This window comes from Martes martes, assembly GCF_963455335.1.
Source record: "Martes martes genome assembly, chromosome: 18".
NCBI lineage: Eukaryota > Metazoa > Chordata > Mammalia > Carnivora > Mustelidae > Martes > Martes martes.
In genome coordinates this window covers 39,980,507-39,990,455 of record NC_137906.1, presented here as the reverse complement: position 1 = coordinate 39,990,455, position 9,949 = coordinate 39,980,507, and the positions used below count along the sequence as shown (strand labels likewise).

The 9,949-nt window shown below is 61.2% G+C and overlaps 1 protein-coding gene across 1 annotated transcript; it reads right to left on the bottom strand.

Moving 5' to 3' along the window:
* Window positions 1-2,128: 2,128 nt before the first annotated feature.
* PTX4 (pentraxin 4) lies at window positions 2,129-6,794 on the bottom strand (the record flags this gene model as incomplete). The annotated part of the gene is made up of 3 exons (XM_080830884.1): window positions 2,129-3,639; window positions 5,330-5,975; window positions 6,654-6,794. 3 exons carry the CDS (start codon window positions 6,792-6,794, stop codon window positions 2,996-2,998), a joined length of 1,431 nt encoding a protein of 476 aa, XP_080687010.1. The 3' UTR covers window positions 2,129-2,995.
* Window positions 6,795-9,949: the final 3,155 nt, after the last annotated feature.

Sequence of the window (9,949 nt, the reverse complement as noted above, 5' to 3'; positions counted from 1 at the left end):
AATGCTCTTTTGGAAATTCCGAGAACAACGTTCTTTCCAAAAAGGGCGTTTTCTCACTCGTGTCATCTGGTTTTGTCCTTTCGAGTGATGGACCAGGGCGGTGTGACGGCCCCCAGTTGTGGCCTGGCACACCAGCTGTGAGGCTCAGGTGGGCTGGGGCTGGGCATGTGTTGACCGACTGGACTGGATGAAGGAGTTCCTGCTGGAGGTCGGGGGGCATCTCTGTGGCCGGTCCCGAAGGCCGAAACTGTCAGACAGTTGAGGGGTCTGACTGCGCTTGTGCGGGCCCAGTGGTCCTTCTGGAGGACGAACAGGCCGGGGGCGGGGGGTGGGGAGGGAGAAACCAGCCCCAGCTTCTCACCAGGCCCCAGACCCCGTAGCATGAGAAGGGCGCCTCAGGGTCATGCTGTCCTTACCCGGAAACACAACAGGCTCAGGTCATAGGTGGGGTTTGATGGATCACAGGTGGTCAGGCTTCAGAATGCAAGGTTAGGCAGGGAGGGGGGAAACTGACCCTGTGGGGATGGCCGATTGCTCGAGATTTGTGTTCGGACTGCCCTGCTTCAAACCCTGCGTGGCTTCCCTTGTCTTGCTGGACAGACCAAAACCTCAGTGACCAGAGCCCTCCCTGAAGCTGTCTCAGCCCTGACTCCAAGCCCTTCCCCAGCCCACTCTGTCCTCCTGGAATCCCACTCCCCACGAAGCTTCCCGAGTGTGGTTGTGGCTGGCTGTCTCTGCCCTATTCCTGCAGCTTTAGGGTCTGTGGACTTGTAGGGCAATGCTGCTATGGATGGTGGGCCTTCCTGGGTCCCTCAGGCGTTGTAAGTACCCGCAAGAAGGGGAGGGCCCGGAAATAATACCCTGCGTGGTCTTTTTATGCTGGGGACCCTGCTGTCCCTGAAGAAAGAGATTAGCAGTGTTCCCTAGAGCAGCATGTCATCCCAAGAGCTCCAGAGAAAGTCCCAGGGGCCCAGGAAAGAAGAGTCCGAGACAGTCCCCAAAGGTGCACGTGCCCTGGGGAAGTGCAAGGGGAAGCCGACGTCGGTGATTCAGGGAGCACCCGTGGGGCCACCCAGGCGGATTTCGGTCCTAGAAGGCCTCCTCTGACCTTGACTCATGGGGAGGCAGCCACCTCAAGTCTTTGGCCTCACGGCCCCTGATGGCTGGGACCACAGCTCTGCAGAGACGGGAGTGCCCTAGAAGACCCAGGAAGTCATTGTTTAGATAGAGCACTTCCCTCAAGGAGCAGCTTCAGGGCTGAAAGCGGCCCCTCGAGGCCAGGCCAGTCTGGCTGGTTAGGGTGAAGTGGGGGAGGGCTCCTGGGTGGCTCAGTCGGTTAAGCCCGAGATCTGACCATTGATTTCAGCTCAGGTCATTATCTCAGGATCTGGAGATCGAGTGCCCCCCACCCCCAACGCATGGGGCGCTCTGCAGTGAGTCAGCTCGAGAGTCTCTCCCCCCCTCGGCCCTTCCCCAGGCTCTCGTGCACGCGGACGTGCATGCTCTCTCCCAAACAAATGCATAATATATCTTTAAAAAAAGAAAATTGGGGGACTTCTCAGGGCATCGGCCTGGCTCAGCTGGTGCAGTGTGGGACTCTTGATTCCGAGGTCCTGAGTTGAAGCCTCACGTTGGGTGTGGAGATTAGTTAAAAATAAAATCTTTTAAAAATAAAAAAATAAAGCAAGGAGAGTTCTAAGAACCGAGCCTGTTTCTGAACTCGGTGATTCCTCGCCTCTCCCACCCGTGGTGTCCCCCTCTGCCCGAGCACCCTCTCCTGTCTTCATGGCCTCCTTCCTGATTGTGTGAGCTCCTGTTTGATTCTCCCATGAGAATCCCCGATACCACAGGGGTTCGTTTTCATCACGCTGAAACGTAAGGCCCTTCTGTCGGTGCCGGATCTGATAGGGGCCTCGCTTCAGAATTGTAAAAATAAACACTGGCAGACAGACGACATCTAGCTCACGCTGGCAGGGGTGGGGTGGCAACAGAGAGGGAGGCAGCCGCTCTGCAAACTGGTCTGGCCGTTTCTTTGAAAGTTCAGACATGAGTTCCCCCACGTGACCCAGAAATTCAAGCCCCAGGCCCCCACTCAAGGGAAACAGGGACCCATGTCTGCACAAGGACTCACGTGAGGCTGCTCGCAGAGCTTTATTCACAAAAGCCGGAGACTAGAAGCGGGTGAACGGAGAGCAGTGCGGGCTCCCTGGGGGCGGGGGGTCGCCCAGCGGGCAGAGGACCCGGCCCCGGTGTGCCACCGTGCCCAGAACGGGCCGATCGCCCAGAGGGCTGGTCAGGGGGCACCGGAGCTGGGAGGACAGGAGCGACCGCTAACAGGCATGACTTGGGGGGCATGAAAACACCCTAAAGCTAGGTTGTGGTGATGGGGGCACAGCTCTGTGAATTCGCTGACGATCTCTGCACTGGACACACCTCCCGGTGGCCGCCTGGCTCCTGCTCCCATAGTGCCCCAACGAGGGTGCCTTCAAAGTGCAGCCGGGGCGATTGCTCCCCGTTTGTTTCTGAATCGCTTGCTCCCTTCACAGACTCCCACAGCGGCACCCTGACGGAGGCCCCAGGGTGACCAGTCAAGTCGCTGGGGCTTCAGGGCAGGAAATGGATTCCTGGTCCTTCCCATGAGGGACACGGCAGCAAGGACCACCCAGGGGGACACTTTCTAAGCCACCTCGAGAGAGGGCCGTGGCAGTTCAAACGCACCCACCCAGGTACCACGAAAATGGGGCTCTCCATGGGCAAACCCAGCGCAGACGTGAGGCCCCACGGAGTCCTGCCCCCCCAGGCGGGGATGACGTCACAGCCCGTGGGTCCTCCCACAGCCCCACCGCACCTGTCAGCCCACTCCCTCCTTCCCACATTGCCCTGTCACCTCCCAGTCCGGAGGAGCCCTGGATAGGGCAGGCGCACTGGGGTGGGTGGGGAGGGGGGTGGCTGAGGGTGGCGGAGGCTGCTCCGGCGGGGACCCAGAGCACAGGGCTCAGGGACAGAGCTCCAGGCAGCTGCAGTTGACCTGCTGCACAAACCCGCCACTCCACTGGGCGTCGTCCAGCGTCAGGATGGCGCCCCCCGGGACCTCCCTCCCGGTGGCCAGTTTTGCGACCTCCCCGGGGACCAGCGCCCGGTCCCATATGGCCAGGCCTGCCAGGCTCCCCACAAAGGCCTCAGAGCTGTCAAAGCCACCACCCACGCTGTCTTGCTCCTGGCCCAGCACCAGGGACCCTCCTGCAGGGATCTCATAGCCTGCCCTGAAGTGGGAGCCGGTGGCCGCGAGCCTGCGGTCCACGTGCAGCCAGTACCTGCCCAGGACGGACGTCCAGATGACACACACGTGGTGCCACCGGCCGTCCAGCAGCGGCTGCAGGGGCAGCTCCCTGAAAGCCGGGTCTCCGATCACGAAGTGGACGGCGCCCGGGGCCAGGGAGTTCCCGCCGCCGTGCAGCACGAGCTTGTTGTCGTTTTCCTCCGTGGCGTAGGACAGCAGGGTGCCCAGGCGGCCCGAGGCCGTGCGCACCCAGCTGCAGACGGACAGGGCTCGCAGGCCCCACGGGAAGCCGGGGCTGAGGAAGGCGACGTTCTGGGTGGAGGCGTTGGGGAAGACCAGCACGGGGCCCACGTCGCAGGCTGGAAACAGAGAGGGGAGTCAGCCCCGGCAGCACGCGGAGGCAGGGGCTGCAGACCCGGCGGGGCTGCCTCGGCATGAGCCGGGAGGCTGGCCGAGCGGGGTCCCCGTGGGCCTCACAGCACGATCGGCCCATCCTGCAGGTGGGGAGACTGGGAGCCAGTGCGGTCTACACCCCGGTGGGAGTGAGCCTCCAGGCATGCACCCAGCCGCGGGAGCCCCACAGACTCAGGGGCTCCAAACAACATGCACTGAGTATCCTCCGTTTCTGGAGGTCAAGGCCAGAGCTGGTCCCTCCGACCAAAGTCATGGTGGGGGCCCCAGGGAGAACCCTTTCCTGCCCATCAGCTTCCTGAGACGCCCCCGCTCCGTGGCTCACGGACCCTCCCGCGTCGTCAAAGTACCTTCCTCTCACCTCCATCCCTGTGGCCCCAGCTCCCTCTCTGACCTTCCCGCCTCCCCCGCGAGGACCCCGGTGTCAATCCCAGATCCCCTCCTGTCTCACAATCTGTAATCACAGCTGGAAAGTCCCCTGACCCTGCGAGGGGCCTGCAGGCACAAGGCCTGGGGGTCAGGATGTGAACGTCTTTGGGGCCATCCCCCTTCAGGTCTGCCTGACAGAGGGGTCTGTGGGGTGGGGTGAGGTCTGGGGTTCCAACTGGCAGGCTGGGGACCTACAGGTCTCACCTGCCAGCCCACTGGACCCAAGGATGGAAGGCTCCCAGCCCCTCTCTTCCCCTCAGGGATGTCTGTCGTAATCTAGGGCAGGGGGCATCCGGGTGGCTCAGTCGGTTAAGCGTCTGGCTCTTGATTTTGGCTCAGGTCGTGATCTCAGGGTTGTGGGACCGAGCCCTGGGTTGGGCTCTGAGCTCAGCGGGGAGCCTGCTTGAGATTCTCCCTCTGCCCCTTCCGCCTCCCTTCTCTCTTTAAAATAATAGTCAGCATCAAAATAATAACGTAGAGCAGGTGCCGCTGGAGGTGACTGCCCCCCCCCCCTCAGCAGACACCTAGGGATATCTGTGGGCAGTTTGGTTGTCAGAACTTTGGGGATCCCCATATCTTTCCCAGGGGCCCTGGTGGTCCCTCCAAGGTCAGCCGGTCAGCTCCGTCTCATTGGTGAGGCTGTCAGAGCTACCCAGAGGGAGGGGAACCCTGTTTCCGACTCCTGGGGCCCCAGGGCTGGTAAGCCAGACAGAGAAGCAATCCAGTCAAAAACAAGGTAAAGATGGACAGGCCTTCCGTGCGCAGAAGCCGGGCCGCTGCTCAACCCCACAGCACCCGGGACAACGCCGCCGCCCAGCAGGCCCCAGATGTCAGTAGTGCCCAAGAAACCCTGTCCTGGGAGATGTGAGGCAGCAGAGGGCCGGCTCCACAGAGGGGCCCCGCTCGGCACAAACCACATCCCCGAGCGACGGAGGACATCTTGCTAACCCACCAGCCCTTGTGAGAGTGGTCACAAGAGGGAGTGGGGGACCCCCCGGGCAGCACCTGACGTCTGTGCACGTCCGCTCCAGGGCGCTGGGAAGAGCCTGCGGACAAGCCATCACCTCCCCCACGGCCCCCGTTTCTGTGGGGGGTGCACGGGGCTGTGAAGTGTCCTCTCCCCGCTGCTCAGAGGGGCCCAGAGGCCTGAGGAGGCACGAGGGAGGAGAGGGGGAGGCCGACGGGGTAAGGGCAGGCTGTTTTACTCACTCTCTCCTGGTCTCTCGGGGGGCCACGCCCGCTGGCTGCCCGGGCCGGGGGGTGCCCGCGTCCCTTGCAGATGGCCTGCGGAGTCCTGAGGCGGGTCCCCGGTCTCAGGCGAAGGTCTGAGCACCTGCCTCCCCCTGTGCACCGCTGGGGAGCTGGGGCTGGGCAGCCCAGGTGGGGTGAGGGGCCGAGCCGGGGTCGGCGCCGGGATCGCGGTGCTGGGACCTGGCCCCTGCATCCGGGCCTCGAGAGCACCCAGCCTGGCATCCTGGCCCTGCACGAGGGCCGTGAGGTGAGCCAGCGTGTCCTGCAGGGCCCTCACGGCCAGGGCCACGCTGGAGAGGGCGCCCCTCCGCGCCTCCTGCTCCTCCTTGTCCTGGGTGCGCTGCCTGTCCCTTTCGCTCAGGGCGGCTCCCAGGGCCAGCAGCCTGGACTCCACCTTCCGGCTTCTGCGCTGTGTCTTCTGCATCCGGGTCTTGAGGTGGCTCAGGTCACCCTGCACGGCAGCGTGTGACTGGTTCACAGCCAGGGCCACCGCCTGGGTCTCGCGGGCCAGGCTCTGGAACCGGGCATCGACGTTGTACGACAGGTTGTAGTTCCTGGCGAGGTCTCGCAGGTGGGTTAAGGTCACCTCTTGGAACCTCCGGAACTACAGAGAGACACGCAGCAGTTGCAGGGGTCTCGGGCCAGCAAGGATGCAGGACAAGCCTTCCCGCGGACGCTTCCGGGTGCCTGTCACCCCTGGCCGTGCCCCACGCTGACCACTGACCGGCTCCCCAGGCAGCTACACCAGGGCTGGGCCGATGACCACACCCAGCCCCATGGCGGCCTCGCTCAGAGACACGCGTGACCATCCCAAGGTCTCTGGGCTGCACCCTGTGGGGTGAGGGCTTCAGGCTCCCATCTCCCCTACGGCCCCCATACCCTGCACGCCTCACTCCTGTGATACTCAGGGTCCTGCTTGAGTGGACGTAGGGCAGGGGGGGCTTCGTGAGTGGTTTCTGGGGATCAAAGCGGGCAGTGCCGGCAGAGAGCTCCCACCCCGATGCCCAGCATGCCCCAGCACCCCTCCAGCGCCCCCGCTTGGGGCATCCCACTCCGCCGCCCAGCCTGACTCCCACCCTGTCATCCATGTCGGTTGGCTTGACTTCACAGCAGAGCCCAGCAGCCTACTCTATGGGTGGCCCACTGCAGGGGACAGTAGAGTCACGGGTGGAAAGAAGCCTGCGTTTCACGTCTGTGTCTCCAGAGCACGACGCTCGCCGTCTGTCGCTGCGTCTGCTGTAGAGCTGCGCTCACAGCCGTCCCACGCGGTGGGGACACTCACCTGCTCTTCCAGCCTGCGGAGCCGCTCGAGAAATGGCTTCCTAGGCCCTGCAGGGCTGGCTCCCTGGGACAAAGCCCTGTGCAGATGCACAGGCACAAGAATGAGGAGGAGAGACAGGGCCTTCCTCCGCGGGCAGCCCATCCTGACGATGTGGAGAGGAGCCCCCGACTGAAGGGCCGCTGGCCGTGCGCTGCTGCCCCCGCCCCCCCCAAGCCTGCCCGTGCAGCGGCTTTCCTTCTCCCACCCTGGCTGGGAGTCAGCCTCCTCCTGCCACCTTGATGAAAAGCATTTGCCCTCCAGTCAGTGAGCTCTGGAGAGCCAGAGGTTCCCAAGGACACAAGCTTAAAACAGATGCAAACAGTTTCTCTGGAAGATAATTCTGGGTGCGAGCCCTGGCCTGGCCGGCTCAGAGCCATGCGGAGGTGATTGCTTTAGCAGGGGACACATGCACTCAGCTCCCAAAAACCAGAAGCTGAAGCAGGCTGGGGCCGGGCCGGGGCCGGGGAGCCTCTGGAGCCAAGTCCGCTGCGGGGCCCAGCATGCTGGCCGTGCACAGAAGGGCCTGTGAAGCCTGCCTCTCTCCCTCGGATAAGGCGAAGGAAACGGGGTTGGGGGCCACCTTAAATTATTCTGCGGTAGAGGTTGCATGGTGGGCTGAACGGTGGCCCCCGAAATGGTAGGTCCTCGTCCTAACCCTGTGAATCCCCGTGTACCTGCAAAGGTGAGTTTATTCGGGAAGAAGTCCCCTGCCGCCGTCATGAAAGGTTTCGAGAGGAGACCATGCTCAATTAGGGGGTCCTTACGAGAGACAGAAGACACACAGGGGAGAAGGCCGTGGGAAGACAGAGGCAGAGACCGGGCGGGGTGCTGCGGGTGCAGGGAGAGCCAGGAGCTGGACGAGGCCGGAGCGGTCTTCCCTGGAGCCTTGGGAAGGAGCAGCCTGGGACCCACTGACCTGGGACCTCCATTGGTTACGCGTCATTGGTCGTGGCCCGGGGACACTGACTCCTTCCCTCCCTTCCCTGGGGGGCTCTTTCCGCAGCTCCTCCTGCTCTGCCCTTGACCTGTCACTGTCCCAGGCCACGCTGGATCTGTGCACCCGGTGCTGCTGCCCTTGCCCTCTCCTCGGCCCTGGGCTCCTTCACCTTTGTCCTGCTGCTGCCACCAAAGCGGTGCCTGGGGGAGAGGAACCGTGCACGGCCGTCTCACTGACCGTGGTTTTATTCTGCTCCCTCCGCAGACCGCATCACGGTCCCTGCCGCCGGCCCTGGGAGGAGGTCCCCCGCCCCACTTCCTTAGGCCACTGGCTGTGCTCGAGTCCCACGGCTAGGCTAGTAACCCGGGACCCCCACAGGGGAGCTGAAAACAGGGAGTTTCTTCTCCTGCGCCCCCAGTGCCCCATGTCCTAGGGCCCTGCTCCTTCCTCCCCAGGGCTCTGAAAAAGCTTGCATTCACGTGGGTGGGCCTAGGACCTGGACCTACGTTTTGGGAACCACCATTCGGCTTATTACAGAGAGCTCTGAGAGGCCAAGGGCATCCCGGGACGCTGGGAGGCTGGGGCATGGCACAGGCTTGAGTGAAGGGACTCGTGTGAGTCTGGATAGAGAGCTCCTGGGTCCCCGGGGCCTCCTTGAGCTCCTGCAGCTGGTGAACGCTCTGTTCACCAGCCCCGCCGCCGCAGGATGTGGTCAGCTGGCTCTCCGGCGCCCCCCTTCCCCGCGCCACGTGGGCGGCTGAACCCCTGCCATGTGACTGGCCTCGAGGTCCGCCAAGGATGTAATGCACACTGGATTCAGAACTTAGTACAAAAAGGAATGCAAACCATCTCACTAGTCATCGTACTTTATACGGGACTACGTGTTCAAAAGGTAACATTCTGGACTGACTGGGTTACGTAAAATATATTGCTGGGGCGCCTGGCTGGCTCAGTCGGTGCAGCGCGTAACTCTTGCTCTCCGGGTCATGAGTTCAAGCCCCCATTGGGCATGGAGGCTACTTTCAATAAATAAACTGACTTAAAAAGAAAGAGATGAGAAAAATGCTGCATTTTGAATTGTGGGGCGCTGAGGGTTCCACCAGCTTCCAGAAAGCAGCAGCCACCGCCAGACACCTGCCCCCAGGTAGGAGGAGGGGCTTCTTTAACCCTGGGAAGAAGCAAGAGCCTCCCTTCCCCCATCTGTCAAAACAAGCTCCCCGCATCCACAGACACAGCTTCTGGCCCTTAACCGTCTCGGGCTTAATATGAAGGCTGAGCTAGAGATCTCTAGACACGGGGCCTCTGACAGGAATCTGCCCAAACAGAAAAACGCCGAGAGCCAAGGGAAAACTCTGAAAGACCTTAACCCCCACCCCTAGGAAGACAAGAAAAGCTTTGCGTCCGCAAGGCGAAAACGCGGCTATTACGAGAAAAGAAATAATAAAAAAAGAAGAAGTTGGTCCGGAAGGATGAACACGTGGATTTTCCGAATAAATAAGTAATTAAATCAGGAAAGCTAAAAGGCAAGGCTTAAACAATTGCCCAGAAAGTAGGGCAGGAAGACAGAGATGAAAAGAAAAAAAAAGAGAGAGAGACAGAGACAGAAACCATGCCCTTCAAGGTCAATCCAATGAAAAGCGAGTATGGAGAGTGAGACTGAAGAAAATGGGGGGGCGTCTGGGGGGCTCAGTCATTAAGTGTCTGCCTTTGGCTTGGGTCATGATCCCAGGGTCCTGGGATTGAGCTCCACGTGGGGTTCCCTGCTGAGCTGGACACTTGCTTCTCCCTCTCACCCTCCCCCTGCTTGTGTTGTGCCTCTCACTGTGTCTCTCTCTGTCAAATAAATAAGATCTTTTTTTTTTTTAAAAGATCTTATTTATTTACTTGACACAGAGAGAGACAGAGAGAGCGCGCGCGCACAAGTAGGCAGAGAGGCAGGCAGAGACGGGGGAAGCAGGCTTAACCCACTGAGCCACCCAGGAGCCCCAATAAGTAAAATCTTAAAAAAAAAAAAAAAAAGGGAAGATAGTCTGGGAAGTTGTCACAGTCAAGAGCATCCGTCAGTCTCAAGACTGTGTGTCAGAGAGGGCCAGGTGTGTCATCAAGTGTCAGAACCCCGTGGATGAGGAGAGGATTCTAGAAGTGTCTGCGGAGGAAAAGCCTGGTCAATGGGAAAGACTCAGACTCTCCTTGGAGAACTGAATGCTGGCTGCCAAAAATAGAGGGGTGCGGTGTCTGGTTAAACGTCTGCCTTCGCTCAGGTCATGATCTCAGGGTCCTGGGATTGAGCCCCATGTCAGGCTCCCTGCTCTCAGCAGAG